A 16,561-nucleotide genomic window follows, 5' to 3' on the forward strand; every position below is an offset into this window, starting at 1 on the left:
TTGAGATAATACCCAAGTCTCCCATTGATTCTAGCATCAGAAACCTCACAGCCAAGACAAAATGGCCAGCTTGCAGGATCGTGCCCAGCACCACATATCCCAGCTCGACAAGGAGGTGTGTATACCTTGTTCTTGACCGACAATTCGGTTTTCTTTTACCTGAGCATTTCTATTCCTTGAAGCTTCCTACACGGGAAGCTTGTCTTGGAAAAGGAATTCCGCGCTCAGAGAAAGGCCAGGGATAGGAGCTTTTTTTGCTGACGAAGAAATAAAAAAAAATATAATTAGCTCTCCAAGTATGCCGCGCTGAACAACCTGGAGAGACAGACCTCCGTCCCTAAGGTCTATGTCGTCCTGGGTCTCGTTGGCATCTACTTCTTCCTCGTCTTCTTCAACATCGCTGGCCAGTTCCTGGTCAACTTTGCTGGTTTCCTCATCCCAGGTTACTACTCGCTTCATGCCCTGTTTACTGCTGGTACCGCCGATGACACTCAGGTAAGTTGACTTGCGTACCCTCTCACTTCTGAGGGATCCCTTCATGCATGACTGATGACTGACTGTGATTGATATAGTGGCTCACCGTAAGTTCCCTTCGTTGATGATGGTCATAGCCCGCGTGATGTTGGCCGCGGCATCTCATGCGACCGGCTATCGACCCACGTGACGTGATAACGGAAACTAATCACATGCGAATCAACAGTACTGGGTTGTGTATGCTTTCCTGACTGTCCTGGAGAGCGCTGTCAGTGCTGCCTACTGGTTCCGTAAGTTACCATATGAACTTTTTCGATTGCAGTCCAGGAATGGGCCACTTGACAAGTTTCATTTTCTGACCTGCGAGCTATCTAGCCTTCTACTACATCTTCAAGTTTGTGCTCGTCCTCTGGATGGCCCTCCCCCAGACCAAGTAAGTAATCAGCCAATGACAAGCCTTCGATGAGTCGCGATCTGACAATCTTCACAGCGGTGCTCAGATCGTCTTCCACTCTTTCCTCCAGCCTCTGCTGGGCCGCTTCTTCCAGGGTGGCTCTACTTCCTCCAACCTCCGCTCCCAGGCCGATGCTGCCGCCAAGGACCAGTAAGTCTGGGGCCGTTGGCCGGGATGGATGTGAATCGCAAAGGGTGTTTTGGGATGTCTACATGGTGGCATGAGCTCTGCGCCAGTATAATCCCGCGATTCTGTTCTCCCGCGCGTGACGAGTCAGTTGAGTTAGGCGCTATCTCTGGATGAGAGTATCTCATAGCTTTTTGGGCTTTCCTTTTGGCAATTGTAGTAGATAGAAACGGAAGTGTGGTACAGACGCCACATAGGTGGTAGTTGGGACGGTGGTTAGGGTCGACCGCGGCTGCTGGTCGGACCGGTGAATGTATGGATAGGAACGAGTCCCTTTCTGTTTGAATCCATGGTTTGCGAGGATGATAAATGCTTTTTGCTTGCGTCTTTCCTGAAATCCAACAGCGCCGATTATTGATATTTTCTTTATTCCCATCTGGTCCTTTCCCGACTGTAGCGGTCTCGAAGTAGTGTAGTAGTAGTAGCGCAAATAATAATATACATTTCCTGACCAAGGCGCTCTTCTCCCGGTGCACCGTCTAGTGTTGAACTCCAAGACTCCTGATAACCCGTGGCGCAGCGTTCAGATATTCTCCCGGAACGCGGGCGATAAGATGATTCGATGGCATGGAAGCCGACTAATGGCATCATGTCACTCTAGCTCGTGTCTATGTCTAATGGAGATGCCATCCTTTAATATAGACCGATGCGATTACCCCAGCTGTCGGTGCGGGGGTTCAAGACGATGCGATAAGGGAACGGATTGGCATCGCTGGTAGTGATGGGCGGGATGTGGTCTTTATCCCGGTTGACAACGGCAAGGATCTTGAAAGCGGCTTTCTGGAGCATGTTTTCCATCGCCTTGCGGACCTTGGCCCTTTCTAAGGTGGTGTCAGTAACTTTTGCTTTCGAGGCTCACCGGCGATAGTTAAGCCCGTCCGGGAACTGGACACTAGATACTCACCCGACTCAGTCTTGGGCGTTGCGATCGTCACATCCAGCGTCCAAATCTCCCAACAGACCTCCTCTTCGCCCTTTCCAGCCAACCCGCCGAACCAGAGCCCCGCACGCTTGCGCTTCTTCTCGAAGAACTCGACGGCGATGCGGCCGCGGACACCACCGCCGCCGCCTCCGTAGGCATTCGATGAGGATAGATGCTGGCGGACGAGCGAGGTGACGCGCGAGTCGATCAGGGTCTCGAGCTCGACATCGTTGATCACGGGTAGTGTGAGATCGAGGACGTCGACGGTGCTGGGACGGATGGAGGGGAAGTAGCGGTGGAAGAAGATGAGGTTGAGGACGCCTAAGTGTGATGAAAAAGCCACTGTCAGCGCAGACACTTTTGATTTTGATTTTTGTTTAAGCTTGCGAGTTATTTCTCTCTCTCTCTCTGTGTCCTGTCTTTCTCTCCATCTTCCCCGCACGCACACACGGCAACGAGACTCGAGACCGTGAAAGAATCGCGATAAATGCGAAAGAGAAAAAAAAAGGGAAATCAGAACGGGACCCAACCTTTTAAAACGTCCTTGACGGATGAAGTGTCTGCGAATATTTCCAGGAAGTATTCCGGAGGGGTCTTGCGGGGTTCCATGCTGAACAAGATCGAGATCGAGATCAAGATCAAGGAAGGAAATTTATATGTATGTATGTTCAACTCGAATTTTCCCTTTCCTCCTATTTTTCCCGCTTCTGCGTATCGTATCGTATCGGTTTGCTTTATCGTCTCTTGACGATAGAGGGTATTTTAATGATCGCTCGTTGCGGGCGACCCAGCTGTATTAGACGGCCAGCTGGGCCGTAGAACCGTAGACTCGAGGATCAAAACGGGGACGATGTCGATGATGTGAGTAAGCAAGGTTTGGGCTGGGAGTGAGAGCGGAGGGAAGATTAAGAAGAGTAAAAGCGTTGGTTGAAGCTGGAGAGAGAGATGGTAGTTAGAGTAGTAATCAATCTGTTTTTTTCTTGACTGGGGAAGACGGTGAGGCGTCTCTCTAGGACTGGTTTAGCTAGTCAGGAAAGAAAAGAGGAAACTAGTTAAAGAGTTTAATAATTTAACTAAGGTGGTATTATTAACTCGAGTTGGGAAAGGAGATAGTTAGCAGCTCATTATTGATTAATTCGAACGGAGTGATGGGATGGATTAAATTGCCCCTCCAAAGAGAGTCTCGCCTGGGTTTGCTTTCCGGGAACGTCAGCGAGTCTCAGTGCCGGCAGAGAGAGAGAGGGATCTTATTTAGTTATCCTGGGGAGTCTACAGCTTTCAATGTGATGGTAAGATGGCGTGAAGAAGAAACACAGATTGTGAGATAGATGAGATATTATTTACCATTTACTACCTACTCTGTACTTACTGTCTTACTAGTTCTTCATCCCCGCGACATTCTCCTTCACAGGGAACTCCAGCCATTTGCCGAGGAGTCGCGCTAGCTCGCCTTCCCCCAGTGCCACCGCGACCAGCTCTCCGCGCCATCATCATCAGTGAGCTGCGAGTTCATTCATCCTGCATCTTTCTTTCTTTCTTTCTTTCTTTTCTACTCCTGAGCTCATTCTTCATTATTTCCTGCTGAGAGATTGGCTGACTGGACTACTATCTCCAGTCTCTGATCTCAGCAGAGGCTGTATTCTGCACTCTTGGTTTCAATTTCTATACCATGACCTGAACACTCGTCATCGTTCCGTCCACGGTTTATCATTGTCCCTCGAACGATGATCGGTGCTACCAAGCGCTGGTTCCGGCGCAATCGCAAGGGCCTTGCTGTCGGCTTCGGTGTCATCGGAGCTGGCTATCTGGCCGGACAGTATGTGCTGTCCAAGATTGCAGAGGCGCGAGAGCGCATGAGCAGCGATCGAATCGCCAAGGAGAAGTACGTTGTTTCTGTTCGTTGTGGTGGTAGCGTGAAAAGATGGATGGGGCTGGCTTGGATGATGATCGTCATCCTGCTCGCGTGCGCATTGCAGAACACGACAATGGAAAAACTGACTGACGATTGGTGCCATGAACAAACAGTCTTCGACGACGATTCGAACAGAATCAAACAGACTGTACTTTTACAGTGCTGGCTCTGCTTCCTACGGCGACGGAGAATATCCTCGAAGCGCTGCCCGTCGAGGAGCTCACGCAGGAGTTGCAGCGGAAGCGGGCGGAGAGACTGTCCCGTATGAGTGGGGATGCAACAGGGTCGGAATTCAGTTCAGCACCGCCCAGCACTACGGAAGATGATGGTCGGAGCTTGTCGAGCTTTCAGAGCGAGAGCTTTCTCCATACCAGTCAGATAGACCCGGATGGACAGCGGCCGAAGCGGAGTAAGACGCAGCTCTGGAATGAGGTCAAGATTAGCTGTATGTGTGGTCTTCCGAGAGAGTAACTATGATTTTGTGGTATAAACAACAATACTAATGCATCGCAGCATTGACACGTGCTTTTACGCTCATCTACACCTTGTCTCTACTTACCCTTCTCACTCGCATCCAGCTCAACCTTCTCGGTCGTCGGAACTACCTCTCCAGCGTGGTCTCACTAGCGACGCCACCTGCGAATGCGGAGACCATCAGTCTGGAAGACCATGACGACGGGGTTGGACAGATGTTTGGCAATGATTACGAGACCAACCGGCGGTATCTCACCTTCAGTTGGTGGCTGCTCCATCGGGGATGGAAGGACCTGATGGAAAAGGTCCAGGCGGCTGTCAAGGAGACCTTCGGCCCGGTGAACCCGAGGGAGGATATCACCATAGGCAAATTGTCCGAATTGACGCTCCAGGTTCGGAAGAAGATCGAAGGGGCCACGGAAGAAGAGAGAAGGTACGTCAACCTGCTGTTGATAGAGTCTTGCAATACTAACTAACTGTTGCAGGTCCAAGAACTGGTTGCCATACCTGCTGCCGCCTCGGGAGGAGGAAGATACTGTCCTTCAGGAATCCGGGGTCATCACCTCGGCTCCTTCGTCTCCTCAGACGACCGCCACACTGCGACATCTCCTGGATGAGACCTCCGATCTGATCGAATCGCCTTCTTTCACGCACATCCTGACATTGCTGAACAACGAGGGCTTCTCGACTCTGGTTGACCAGAACTGTGCCTCCCAGGCTTTCAAGGCCTCTCCTTCCACCCCCGGCTCCCCGAAGCCTGCTGTACAGAACTTTTCCTCTAGTGTCACCATTATCCCGGCATCGAGCCCATCAGCGCCGAAAGTGAAGCTGGCCACTGTACTTGCAGTGATGACGCGACAGGCGCATGTTATTGGAAACGGAACTCACCCGCCCAATGAGTACCTGGTGGCCATGGAGCAGGGCGTCCGCGAGCTCGAAGCCTTTGCGGCAGTCGTGTATAGTTCGAACTTTGATCTTCAGATGCCCGAATCGGGGCCGACCTCGTCTTCTGCTCCGCTCGGCGTCCAGAACGAAGACAGAAGGGCCAGTGAGCTTGGCGTTTCGAGTCTCGTTGACCTGAGCCAGGTTGTCGCATCAGAAGCTGCCTCAAGGTCCGAGCAGGAAACCCAGGGCCCGTCATCCGCGATGCCTAGCGGAACGGTCGTAGACCCGGCATTCGAGAAGGTGTGGGGGAAGGCCGTGGAAGAAACCCCGAGCACGGCGGCTCATGAACCGGCCGTTGCTCCGTAGACATGATCATACGATATCTATGCGCGTCGATTTATCTCCCATCTCTCAGACATGTTTATTATTATGTATCTGCCTTTTCCAGGCTTCACGGTTGTGTTATATTACTGTCATTGCATGTGTAAGGTCGTATCAGACATGAGGGCGAATGGAGTGCGCCTCAAAACTCCATACCCTAGAGAAGGCGACTTATTAACATTAAACGATGCGGAACTGGTGAAATACGAGTAGAACCACGAAATCATACATATACACTCACAGTGAGACATGAGATAAACAACGTCTAAACAGAACTATCTAATCTATAATGACAAGGACAATGACACATGACTGACGCTAACATCTGCAGATCTACATCCCGTGTCTGATTATCAACACGAGATGCCCTGGGGCACCGTTGGAGGAATGGCATCAGGGTTCGTGAAGAAGTTGTTCGGGTCATACGCCTTCTTGATCTGGACCAGGCGGCAGACGTTCGAGCCGTAGTAGGACTCGAATGGGTTTGTGGAAATGCCACTGTCCATGTAGCCGGAGTAGGAGGCGGGTCTGGGTATCATCACGGTCAGCTACAGTTTATGCATGATAAAGGCAGGGAGGCTAAAAGGTACTCACCCTACAATAGGTCTGAGGAAGCTCTCGAGATTGGCAAACCAGTTCTCATACTTCGTCTGCGTGGCTGTATCATTGGATCCATGGACCTGGAACTCCAGGTGCGCGTACGCCTCCTTTCGCCAGGGAAAGGCACTATCGATGGTGCTGGTCAGGTTCCACGCGTGCCACTCTCCCCAGACCTGCGACGCATCGTCCAACTGGCCGATCATATCAACGACCTTCTTCAGGTCGTCATCCGGCAGCGGCTTCGATTTCTGCAAGAAGAACGACTTGCTGAGCCGTCTGAACCGACTCCATGCCGGTGCGACACCACGAGAACTTGAGACAGGAACCTCGTTGTACTTGAACTGCGGGTAGTTGTCGTACTGGGAGAATGGGTCCGGAACGACATTCATGATTGCGGCATTGACCTGGTTGTCCGGTACGCATTCCGTCGTTGTGTATCCGAACACACGGGAGTTATCAGTGTTGCAATTACCGGAGATTTGGACCTGGGGCTTTCCGATCTGGAGAAGTCCGGAGGAGTTGATCAGCGATTGGAGCTGCTGTTGCGATTTGCCGAGATACCAGCCCAAGACTTGGACGTTGGATTTGTACACGTTCACCTGGGAAGTGAACTCCTTGTCTGCTTTCGGAGCCCAGTCGAGGAACTGTCTGGCCACGTCATATCGGAGGCTGCTGTCGTTCCATGAAATAGCAACCATCGCTGAGCGAGGCAGAGGACGCAGGCTCAAGGTCAGCTCGACCAGGATACCATACGTGCCGCCACCACCGCCTCTGAGAGCCCAGAATAGATCAGAGTGAGACGTCGGCGAGGCAGTGATGATGCTTCCGTCTGCGGTCACGACCTTTGCAGCAAGAACATAGTCGCTTGACATGCCCAGCGCGCGCATCTGCATGTTGAACCCGCCGGAGGAGACGAGGCCGGATAGACCGACTGTGGGACAGATACCTCCGACCCAAGTGGTGTTGTATGCATCGAGGGCTGTGTATAGAGCTCCGAGACGAATACCAGCGCCGACAGTAGCGACGGAACCAGCGGTCGAGATATTGACGTAGTTGATGTGCGCGATGTCGATGACCAGAGTGTTGTTTAGAGCGGAGTATGCGAGGAAGCTATCAAATACCATCAGCCATCTTCCCATATCCTACATCCCATATCCTGTAACGATCCATTTCAAGATATAAAAATAAACCACAACCAGAATCATATATATAAATACTCACTGATGACCCCCCGTCCTCGGAACAGCCTTATACCCCGTCTGCCGAGCACACTTCACCAACGCACCGACCTCATCGGCATTCACCGCATAAGCAAGCAAGGCAGGGAACTCATCGAATTGGATCTTCTCACCCATTCGAGAGTCCGTGTAGGTGTCCATGCTGGGATCGACGATGCGCTGGTTGGGGTTTCCGCCCTGCGTTTGGAAAACATGTTGCACGCAGGTTTTGAGAGCGATGGATGAGTTTCCCCCAGAGGGGGCGGCAGAAGTGAAAGAAGAGAAGAGGCCCATGATGGGTAGGAGGAGGGGTGGGAGTTTCATCTTTTTTTGGTTTTTTGGTCTGCTTTGATTCCCGGGTTGGAGATATATACCACTGCTTCTTCTCTCGAGGAATCAAAGACCACTTGCTTGCTTGTTTGCTTAATAGCAATAAAGGAAACAAAGGCCAAGAAGATGATCTCCCATCCTTATACTATTATATTATATATGTACATGATTTATGCACCCCCCGAAGCCCTCAGCCTTAACTCGCCTTCTCAGACCACTTCGGATCGGATACAGGTAGAAGTTCCAGGGGGTAGTAACTACCGTTCTCAAACGGTAGAAATCCGCTATTGGGGGCGATAGTTAGTTGTGGTTCAAAATGAAATTCCCCGTTTCGATCCGTTCGGGGACGGAGGTAGAGTATATAGATAGTATGTATCATACATAACTAGTAAGCGGTAGGAAAAGGTGAGAGAGGCGTCCAATGATTTGATTCCACTCGGCTAGTTAAACGCATGACATTAAAGGGAAAAAGAAGAGGAATTTTAGTTCTGCTAAAATTAGAAGATGTCGAATTTTTGTCTCTTGTTCTTACTCTGTACTTCAAGTATGTTTAACTCCCACGTGGGATCGGGGGTTCGGATCGTTCACGGTGGCGGCCATGTGGGTTTTGTTTTTTGGGGGCGATGATCATCTTCTTTCTCACTGGGATTATGGAGGGTCTAGAGGTCGGGGTTCCTTCTGTTTATGCAGGTACGTATTTTAGTTTAGATGTTTATGTTCATGTTATTTCCGGTGGGATGGAAGGTACTTTTCTGCGGCGTGGGTGTACAGTATGTATGTATGTACATTCAGTACATGGTCTTCTAGAATTGAATATCAATAGTAATATTATTTGTATTTCACTGTTAAGCATGTCCCATTCTAACGTAGATTACAGTAAAATCGACAAGTTCATGCAGAATCCCAGCAGCAACGCCTGTCATGACCCTCGTGTATCGTGGATAGAGTTTCTTCCCTCTAGTTAACCGCAAACCCAATCCTGTGTAGGTAATGTCTATAATCCCTCGAGTCACATGAAGAAAAGATAGAAATGTGCATGAAAGAAAGAAAAAAAAAAGGCATCAATCCGTCTATATCGTATGTTCATTACGCTGCCACTTCCCGAAAACTCTATTCTTCTTGTTCTCAAAAACAGAACTTGAAATAAATCAAAATACGCGTAATTTCGGAGCGGCTATGAATCGAGCAAGGAGCACAAGGAATCCTCCAGCTGTTAGAATGACGGCGCTGAAGGCAATCATGCCTGTGAAACCGCCGTGGTTGGCTGTGATTAGGGCGCCGCCGATGGGGGAGCCTGTTAGGCCTCTGATCACCAAGAGTAATATGTTAGTTTGGTCTCTCCTCTTTGAACGATGAATGGTTTGAAGAGGGCAGAGGATGGGGGTGCGTACCCAAACGAACAGATAGCCATCATGATACCAATCTTGACACCGATGATTCTGTGGTCTGGGGTGATTTGAGCGATACAAGCGGATTGGAGCGAGATTAGACCACCGGAGAAAATGCCGTAGAGGACAGCGAAGGCGATGATTGCAGCGATGGATGTGATGCCGTATAGACCGAAGAGGAGGATACCGCAGCCGAGAGCGCAGCCGAACATGGCGTTGAATCTGGGGTGATTTTAGCATTGAGAATGAATGAGTAATGGGGGTTTCTCTTTTGTCGTCGACGACTAACCTCCCAAATCTATCAGCAATAAAACCCGTCACGACTCTCGCTACCAGCGAGCCTGCATTCAAATACGCAAGTAAGTTATTCGCGGCACTTTCGCTCATCCCGTGCGCCTGGCCATAAGTAGGCAGATAGAAGAACGGGATGAACATCCCCCACAGAACGAAGAACATGCCGGCGCTAAAAAGGGTGTATTTCCAGTCCTTGAGAATACCGATAAAGTCTAGCTTCGGGGGTGGTTCACTGTGCTGTGAATGCGAAGTTACCGGTCTAGAAGCAATCAACCAACAGGCTGGAGTTAGGAGTCCCACGCAGATGAAGCCGGTGATCCGCGTCGCCCAGCCGAATCCGATGTGGTCTAGAAGGTATTGGATTAGGAGCGGCCAGCATATGCCACCTAGAGAGGAGCCTGAGACGGCGATACCGAGAGCGAGGCCGCGGCATGAGTCGAACCATTGTGTGATGGATGATATTGTTGGGTAGAATCTGATCTATGAGTATACGTTTGGCTGCATATAGTTATGTGTAAGGGTAGCTTACAGCATTGCATTTCCAATGCCAAACATGACGCCCTGTGCAAGCATGAGCTGGTAGTATTTCGTTGAAATGCTGGTGAACATGATGGAGAGAACGTAGACGAGTGATCCGGGGATGACGAGTGGCCTGGCTCCATACGAATCGTATAGAGGCCCGATGACCATACCGCCGATGAATAGGAAGAAGATCTGTAGTTGCGTTAGACTGGCTGGCCTGGGGTTGTGGTTTCTGTATGCCCAGGGGCTACGTACTTGTAAGGAACCTATCCATGCAATTACGCTGCCAGACATATCAGGTAGAAGATTTCTTTGATAGTATGATTGGAAAGTGCCGAAGGTGTTGAGCAAACCTGCAATATATTAGATCAGGTCTCCTAGATGAACCCTTTTCAATTTCTGGACTGACCAAAAGTTGCAAAGTATGCTAGGAATCCGCCGATGACTACTAGCCACGCTCGTAGACCTCCATCTGGAGGCCTGTCATCAGCCACTGCGTCCTTCTCTTCTGAAATGCTGTCATGTCGAATCAGGGATTCTTCGGATTGTGGGTAAAATGGAGGGAAATCTGGAAAATCTGTAACTATCGTTCTTTGGCTGCCAAATAAATCTATATCGGAGAGCTCCTGAAAAGATAGGTGAGGATAGAGCGTTTCTTCCGACGAGGCGCTGAGAGGAGACAAGTATGCCTTCTCTGGCATCTCGACGCGAAACTGATCATCTTGGAACAGTTGATAGAATGATTGGGGTCGAAAGGTTGACGTTGGAATATCGGGTAATCCAAACCACGATCTTCGACTGTGTCTTTTGTTGTTGTCCATCTTTGGCGATTTACCAAAGAGGTGTGCGTCTATGCGTTGGAAATCACGAATGTCGACTTCATGAAACGATCAATGTCCTTCTGAAGATCGACTTTAGCCGGCGCATGCTACTCTAAACCATTCTGGCCCGGGTTCTATACTTCCTAAAATATCGATTCGGCAGAGACGGATGTTTTCCTCATACAATCGGCACGGCGCAAGAAACCCTCCGCTGCCGTGCGGGCGGGCGAATCTAACTCCAGCACAGGATGTCTGACAAGGGATCACCTACCTCGTGGCTCGCAAGACTGGGACCAGATCTGGAGGCTAGTATAACAAGATGGATGCTCCCGGCGGATTAGCGTTTGGATGCCGACTTCCTAGACGACTTTATTCCGGATAGTTGCGAGCACCGAGTGCAGAAGGTACCTATAGTTGGTTTCATTATCGCCCCCAAACATACAGAATGGGACATTTCATATTACCCACTACAGTGGGCGACACTCCTGCGATCACACGAGTTGTGCCTCTCGGTCTGCCTCTTCTACTCGTGATTGCAATTTCGTTTTCTGTCCTGCGAAAGCTGTTCCAGAAGAGCATCCCGACTCCCAAGTTCGGCTTGCCGGTCATTGGAGATGCACTGGCGTACGGAAAGGATCCTATCACCTTCGTCAGGGATGCAACCGCAAAAGTTGGTCCCGTCTTTCGTATCAACATGCTTCTCAATAGTATCATCTTCTTGAGAAGAAACGATTTGAACAAGATGTACTTGGAAACCAGGGAAGACGTCTGGTCATTCGGCGACGGTATGGTAAGTAGCTCCTATTTTCTAGACGACGAATAGTGGATTCTCACACTTTATAGGGCCTTTTCTTGAACAAGGTCGTGATTCCTGGCTATTTTACCCATCTCAAGCGGATGGTCAGCTCTCTCAACCGCGGGATCAACAGAACCGCTGCTTTGGAGCACTACCGCAGCATCGCGGCTGAAGAAGCGGAAAAGTCTCTTTCGAACTGGGCTTCCAAGACTGATGTTGAGATTTTTGAAGAAGCCTCTAAGTTTGCGCACAAGGTCATCGTACGGTGTCTGATGGGCCAAGATTTCTACGAGAAGAACATCGACGAACTTTATGACTTGCTTCACCGTATGGAAGCAGACATTGGACACCCTTTTAACTTCCTCTTCCCAGACTGGGTTCCTCACCCCCCTGCGAAGCGATTGGGAAAGGCCCGTGATAGAGTCGCTGAGATCTTCCACGAGAGACTGAATGAGCGGGAGCAGAACCCCGAGAAATGGCGCAACTCTCTCGACTACGTGTCTTACACGTTGAATGATGCCTCAACCGCACACCTGAAAGAGTTCTATCCTGCTCACCACACTCTCCTTATGTTCGCTGCTCATACTAGCACGGTAGCCAGTATTGCGTGGACCATCATCCAGGTATGAAGACCGTTGTCCCTTACTTACTTGTTTGTATCCGCTAACCTCCCTGTAGCTGCTTCGATCTCCAGCTCACATGGAACAGCTGCGCGAGGCACTTTCTGACTGTCCCAACATCCACAAGTCACCCGAGCTTCTGGCAGTCATCAAGGAGACCGGTCGTCGCTATTCTGGAGTCAACATGCTCCGCCTAGCACGCCAGCCAGTGCAGCTTCCGGGAACAGACATTACTGTTCCTACCGGGTCCGTGGTTTCCATTTCACCATATCTGATCCACCATGACCCTGCGACCTACAAGGACCCCGAGTTGTGGGACCCCGAGCGCTGGCTCAGACCTAGTGAGGTTCCGGAGCAGAAGGGCTCTTCGAGGCAGGTGACATTCCTTCAATTCGGCGCTGGTTCGCACAGATGTCCCGGCGAAAACATGGCTGGAATGATAACTCGGGAGATGATCTCAACACTGGTCAAGAACTACCGTGTTGAGTGGGGAACTCACGGTCCACCAAAGGACTTTTCTAAGTTGGACTTTACGAAGATTGGTAGCCCTTGGCTTGTGGGTGATGCCGCGGTGAGTATTAGACGTCTTGAGTAGACTGGCATATTGATTTATAGAACTTATTTATCGTTATGTGAGATTATGATTATGATTGAATATAGAGATTATTTTTACATGTCATGTCTTGCTGTGAAATGAACAATCTAGATTGCTTGATGAAACGTGACGAAAGGGCAGAGTTCGTAAGTTGTTTTATCCTTTATGTTCTTATATATTTCGAATTATGGCTGGCAAGGTGCTGACATGAAGAGGGCTTAAGAGGACTCGTCACTCAATCACAGGTAGACTGCTTCAAACATCAAAGCCGCTACATAATGCCCAATTACAGGAAGTGTATGACAAAGGATTTGATGCATGTATAGTGATATATTGCTTAGAAATGGACAGCCCTTGTCTAAAGTGCCCTCGAGTCTATATACATGCTGAATCGTCTAGTCCAGCCATTCCACGGAGATGTCCAGCTCTCAATTCAATCTTCCAAAGCAAATGCTCCCAGGACCCCGAGACAAAGGAAAAAAAGTCGACATAGATTAATGAACGGAAAGAGATAGGGACGGAGGAGGGAAGGTCTCAAATTCTCGAAAGGACGATTCGGAGAATATGCGTCAATTCAGGAGCATGCTTTGAGTCGAATACGTCGTCATGCTCTGCATTGAACAGGATGGTTCGGAAATGGTTGAACTGCTTGGCCCGCCATCGCAATGTTGGATGTAGGAAGCACTTGCGAATAAAATTCTTCCTCTCCAATCGCACGGCTGGCACCACGGGTGCGAGCTTGATGCACTTGATCAGGGTCACGGAAGTGTTACACTTGCCTGGCAGAAGCTGGCCCGGTTCGGTCTTCGAAATGACCCCTATGCTCTCCCAGATGTGTTTCCGCATCTTGAGGAGCATACTCTCGAGCTCAACGTCGGCATCGTCGTCCTGGTCACTGTCGCTGGACATTCCATCGGAATGGGAGCTACCTGGCAAATTCATCTTCTGAGCAACGGCGCTGTAGGCCATATCTGCGATAAAATCGTGTTCTTCGTTATCCACGAAAGCAGGGTACTGTTCTGGGTTTGCAGAATCAATCATAATAACGTGAAGTACCGTCTCGCCCTGTTCCTGCAGGAGGTCTGCCATTTTTACCGCAATCATCCCGCCCATGGACCAGCCTCCAAGAAGGTAAGGTCCAGCCGGCTGGATTTCTTGGATCATGGAGACATACTGCCGCGCAAGCTCCTCGAAGGAACCGGGCGCACGGTACGAGGAGGAGTTGTAGAGAGGAGAGGAGATACCATACACTGGACGAGCTTTCTCGGGCTCCATGTCTGCAGGGCTGAGATCTCCCAGGGTGAGATATGGGAAAGCAAGCCCTGAGACTGCGTGGATCAGAAATAGAGGTGTCAGGGGAGAGCTGGTGCTTCCCTGCATGTGCAGAACTGTTTCCATGGTTCTAAGGTACTTGCTTCTAGCAAGACTGTAAGGCAGAAAACAGAAGAATGATTAGGAGTATACTGCGCAAAAGCAGGGAGTAGAAAAGCCGAAGATGCTCGAGTTCTAATCTGGATGAGTCTGGTCCGGGGAAAATTGGAAGCTTTTGTCCCTACATATACCAAGACCGAGGACATCTGTTTCAGATCCCAAAACAATGCTTTTAGTCACCGGACTCCATCCGCGACAACCCACTTCATACTCCGTCTATAGACGGTCCAATTAGGCATTATCGGTCTAGTTCCGCTCGGTAGCGGATATAGATCTCGCGCTTCCACGTTCTGCGAGTGGAGAATAATCAGACGGAGCTTAACGGAGATTTTTTGTATATCAATGGAGGTGGCGAGTCAAATGGGGCACGGGGGCCAAATTGCTGATGTGTATGGATTCCCAAGTTTATAAACGACTTTGTGCCTTTGGGAAATCATGCTCATAACCAAGCATCCAGAGTCTTCTATATCCAGATCCGGCTATCGTCAGCGAAAAGTCCACCGCTAGTTCAGGATGATCCTTTCTAAGACGCTTCTAGCCGTTCTATTGACGGTCACCAGCCATCTAGCTGGTGCCGTACCCACTGTTCAATCTCGTCAGAATGCCAGAAGTTACAACTTGCCTCTGACGTGGAATTCGTACGGTTTCTTATCCCAAATCTCTGTGGGAACACCTCCCCAGAAGCTCCCTGTCTTTGTCGACTGGACATGGGTTGGGCAATACCTCCTCACGACTTTGTGCCATGGCAATTCAAGTAACACGTACGACTGTCTCGCTACGCAGCAACCCTTGTTCAACCAGTCATTGTCTTCGTCATTCCGCAACCTCACCTCTCGGTACGGGGACCTGTCCTGGGACCCGAACCACTTCTTCTTCTGGAAGCCCTTGACTGTCGATATCAGTTCCGACATTGTCACCGTTGGTCCTAGCAGCACACGCATGATCATTCAAGCTGCAGACTTCCAGTTCAATGAGACAGCAGCCGCTTTCCCATTCGCTGGAGTCTATGGACTGTCTCCAGTTTTCAAAACCGACAACAGTATGTTCTATGCTCATCTTCATGCTAGTGATATGACACTAACATTCTCCACGCAGAAACTACAGAATCCCCATTCTACCAAGCCTGGCGCGCAGGAGATTGGCCTGAGCCATACGTTGCTTTCCACTATTGCTACAATGGCTCTGTGGATACCAACAAGACCACTTGTGGCGGCCATGATGGTCTCCAGACACTTGGCGGTTACAACTCTAGACTCGTCAAGGGCAGCGTGACATGGTACGATGTCATCCAATTCCCAGAAGTTAACGTGGTCGATTTCGTCTACAACCCCGCTCTATTGGAATACTGGGCCGTTGGCCTCACTCAATTCAGCATCGGCGACGAGGTGCAGCCATTGAACACCACAGTTGGATCTGCTGCCGTCTTTGACCATGCCAGTTACGGACGTGGTGCTCCCATGTCCGTCAACGCGTACCAGAAGCTAATCAACCTCAGCGGTGCTACGCCAATCAAGCTCGACTCGCCTCCCAACAATGGTAACCAGTCGTGGTACCAGATCGACTGCAACAAAACCCAGTCGCTCCCCCCTCTGAAGTACCAATTCTCGGGATCAAGTAAGGTCTGGGAGATTATTCCATCTAACTATGTTGAGAAGCTCGACAATGGCGTCTGCGTTCTCAACGTTCGGACCCTTGGTGACGGTGATTGGGTTATTGGCAATTTTGGAGAGACCTTCTCCAAGGACAAGTACGTTATCTTCGACTTTGAGAAGCTGAAGGTTGGTCTGGCGGACCTTAACTGGAGATGAAGGTGGAATTGTGTTTTCTTCTACGTGTGGTTTTCTTAACTATTGGTGACATGTATGAGAAAAGACAAGATTGATGTATTCTTTGTTGCATAGATGAATTTTATATAGAATCTTATAGACGGCATATGAGCATACAATATACGCAGTATATTTCGCCTGATGGTATTTAGTCAGACTCCTGTTTGCGAATTGTGTACTAGGGTTTCTAAGATATTTTACTAGAATATATATTTACTGCGGAGTAGACACTTCACTAAATAATAAACCCCGTTATTTGTCGGCGTACAAAGCAAACGCCAGGTGATCTGCAATCAACCGTTACACCAGGTTCCCGCATGGAATTGGATCGAACCTACTGGATTCTCTGTATGCTAGAGATAAATATGGGGTCAAATCCCCCCCTAGACCTAGAGTCAAGCAAGCAATTCAGATTCTGCTTCCGTGCTGTTTA

At 49.7% G+C, this 16,561-nt stretch overlaps 8 protein-coding genes across 8 annotated transcripts; 4 read left to right on the forward strand and 4 right to left on the reverse strand.

Annotated features, from left to right (window-relative positions):
• Positions 1-61: 61 nt before the first annotated feature.
• C8Q69DRAFT_510065 (TB2/DP1, HVA22 family-domain-containing protein) lies at positions 62-1,082 on the forward strand (the record flags this gene model as incomplete). Its single annotated transcript, XM_028633152.1, has 6 exons — positions 62-115; positions 289-495; positions 573-581; positions 701-764; positions 850-907; positions 965-1,082. The coding sequence occupies 6 exons, from the start codon at positions 62-64 to the stop codon at positions 1,080-1,082; spliced, it is 510 nt and encodes a 169-aa protein (XP_028482080.1).
• A 536-nt stretch (positions 1,083-1,618) lies between these two features.
• Positions 1,619-2,914, reverse strand: C8Q69DRAFT_98077 (autophagy-related protein). Its single transcript, XM_028634241.1, has 3 exons — positions 2,567-2,914; positions 2,019-2,357; positions 1,619-1,935 (listed from the first exon to the last, which is right to left on the reverse strand). Exons 1-3 carry the CDS (start codon positions 2,643-2,645, stop codon positions 1,748-1,750), a joined length of 606 nt encoding a protein of 201 aa, XP_028482081.1. The 5' UTR covers positions 2,646-2,914; the 3' UTR covers positions 1,619-1,747.
• Positions 2,915-3,562: 648 nt separating this feature from the next.
• C8Q69DRAFT_97973 (peroxisomal matrix protein importer Pex3-penicillium chrysogenum) lies at positions 3,563-5,950 on the forward strand. Its single transcript, XM_028634240.1, has 4 exons — positions 3,563-3,918; positions 4,062-4,393; positions 4,462-4,855; positions 4,908-5,950. The coding sequence occupies exons 1-4, from the start codon at positions 3,761-3,763 to the stop codon at positions 5,671-5,673; spliced, it is 1,650 nt and encodes a 549-aa protein (XP_028482082.1). The 5' UTR covers positions 3,563-3,760; the 3' UTR covers positions 5,674-5,950.
• A 91-nt stretch (positions 5,951-6,041) lies between these two features.
• Positions 6,042-7,799, reverse strand: C8Q69DRAFT_510068 (hypothetical protein; the record flags this gene model as incomplete). The annotated part of the gene is made up of 3 exons (XM_028633153.1): positions 6,042-6,216; positions 6,283-7,398; positions 7,510-7,799. 3 exons carry the CDS (start codon positions 7,797-7,799, stop codon positions 6,042-6,044), a joined length of 1,581 nt encoding a protein of 526 aa, XP_028482083.1.
• Positions 7,800-8,983: 1,184 nt separating this feature from the next.
• On the reverse strand, positions 8,984-10,740 carry C8Q69DRAFT_407973 (major facilitator superfamily domain-containing protein; the record flags this gene model as incomplete). The annotated part of the gene is made up of 6 exons (XM_028628177.1): positions 8,984-9,140; positions 9,227-9,445; positions 9,513-9,992; positions 10,047-10,231; positions 10,295-10,392; positions 10,449-10,740. The coding sequence occupies 6 exons, from the start codon at positions 10,738-10,740 to the stop codon at positions 8,984-8,986; spliced, it is 1,431 nt and encodes a 476-aa protein (XP_028482084.1).
• A 250-nt stretch (positions 10,741-10,990) lies between these two features.
• On the forward strand, positions 10,991-13,174 carry C8Q69DRAFT_98149 (cytochrome P450). The gene is made up of 4 exons (XM_028634242.1): positions 10,991-11,650; positions 11,704-12,279; positions 12,335-13,017; positions 13,095-13,174. The coding sequence occupies exons 1-3, from the start codon at positions 11,306-11,308 to the stop codon at positions 12,869-12,871; spliced, it is 1,458 nt and encodes a 485-aa protein (XP_028482085.1). The 5' UTR covers positions 10,991-11,305; the 3' UTR covers positions 12,872-13,017; positions 13,095-13,174.
• Position 13,175: 1 nt separating this feature from the next.
• C8Q69DRAFT_98150 (Alpha/Beta hydrolase protein) lies at positions 13,176-14,446 on the reverse strand. Its single transcript, XM_028634243.1, has one exon. The coding sequence runs from the start codon at positions 14,267-14,269 to the stop codon at positions 13,406-13,408; it is 864 nt and encodes a 287-aa protein (XP_028482086.1). The 5' UTR covers positions 14,270-14,446; the 3' UTR covers positions 13,176-13,405.
• Positions 14,447-14,754: 308 nt separating this feature from the next.
• Positions 14,755-16,256, forward strand: C8Q69DRAFT_479180 (aspartic protease). Its single transcript, XM_028631426.1, has 2 exons — positions 14,755-15,341; positions 15,398-16,256. Exons 1-2 carry the CDS (start codon positions 14,816-14,818, stop codon positions 16,108-16,110), a joined length of 1,239 nt encoding a protein of 412 aa, XP_028482087.1. The 5' UTR covers positions 14,755-14,815; the 3' UTR covers positions 16,111-16,256.
• The last annotated feature ends 305 nt before the right edge of the window (positions 16,257-16,561 follow it).

The sequence above is a fragment of the Paecilomyces variotii genome (genome assembly GCF_004022145.1).
Source record: "Paecilomyces variotii strain CBS 101075 chromosome Unknown C8Q69scaffold_13, whole genome shotgun sequence".
NCBI lineage: Eukaryota > Fungi > Ascomycota > Eurotiomycetes > Eurotiales > Thermoascaceae > Paecilomyces > Paecilomyces variotii.

Excerpts from the sequence above, each read along its gene's own strand:
- C8Q69DRAFT_97973 (XM_028634240.1), top strand. The coding sequence starts at position 3,761 with ATGATCGGTGCTACCAAGCGCTGGTTCCGGCGCAATCGCAAGGGCCTT. Across the intron at positions 3,919-4,061 it reads GATCGAATCGCCAAGGAGAA|TCTTCGACGACGATTCGAAC; the intron begins GTACGTTGTTTC and ends ATGAACAAACAG. Across the intron at positions 4,856-4,907 it reads GCCACGGAAGAAGAGAGAAG|GTCCAAGAACTGGTTGCCAT; the intron begins GTACGTCAACCT and ends TAACTGTTGCAG.
- C8Q69DRAFT_479180 (XM_028631426.1), top strand. The coding sequence starts at position 14,816 with ATGATCCTTTCTAAGACGCTTCTAGCCGTTCTATTGACGGTCACCAGC. Across the intron at positions 15,342-15,397 it reads AGTTTTCAAAACCGACAACA|AAACTACAGAATCCCCATTC; the intron begins GTATGTTCTATG and ends TTCTCCACGCAG.
- C8Q69DRAFT_98150 (XM_028634243.1), bottom strand. The coding sequence starts at position 14,269 with ATGGAAACAGTTCTGCACATGCAGGGAAGCACCAGCTCTCCCCTGACA.
- C8Q69DRAFT_98149 (XM_028634242.1), top strand. The coding sequence starts at position 11,306 with ATGGGACATTTCATATTACCCACTACAGTGGGCGACACTCCTGCGATC. Across the intron at positions 11,651-11,703 it reads GGTCATTCGGCGACGGTATG|GGCCTTTTCTTGAACAAGGT; the intron begins GTAAGTAGCTCC and ends CACACTTTATAG. Across the intron at positions 12,280-12,334 it reads TTGCGTGGACCATCATCCAG|CTGCTTCGATCTCCAGCTCA; the intron begins GTATGAAGACCG and ends ACCTCCCTGTAG.
- C8Q69DRAFT_98077 (XM_028634241.1), bottom strand. The coding sequence starts at position 2,645 with ATGGAACCCCGCAAGACCCCTCCGGAATACTTCCTGGAAATATTCGCA. Across the intron at positions 2,358-2,566 it reads CGTCAAGGACGTTTTAAAAG|GCGTCCTCAACCTCATCTTC; the intron begins GTTGGGTCCCGT and ends CATCACACTTAG. Across the intron at positions 1,936-2,018 it reads AACGCCCAAGACTGAGTCGG|AAAGGGCCAAGGTCCGCAAG; the intron begins GTGAGTATCTAG and ends ACACCACCTTAG.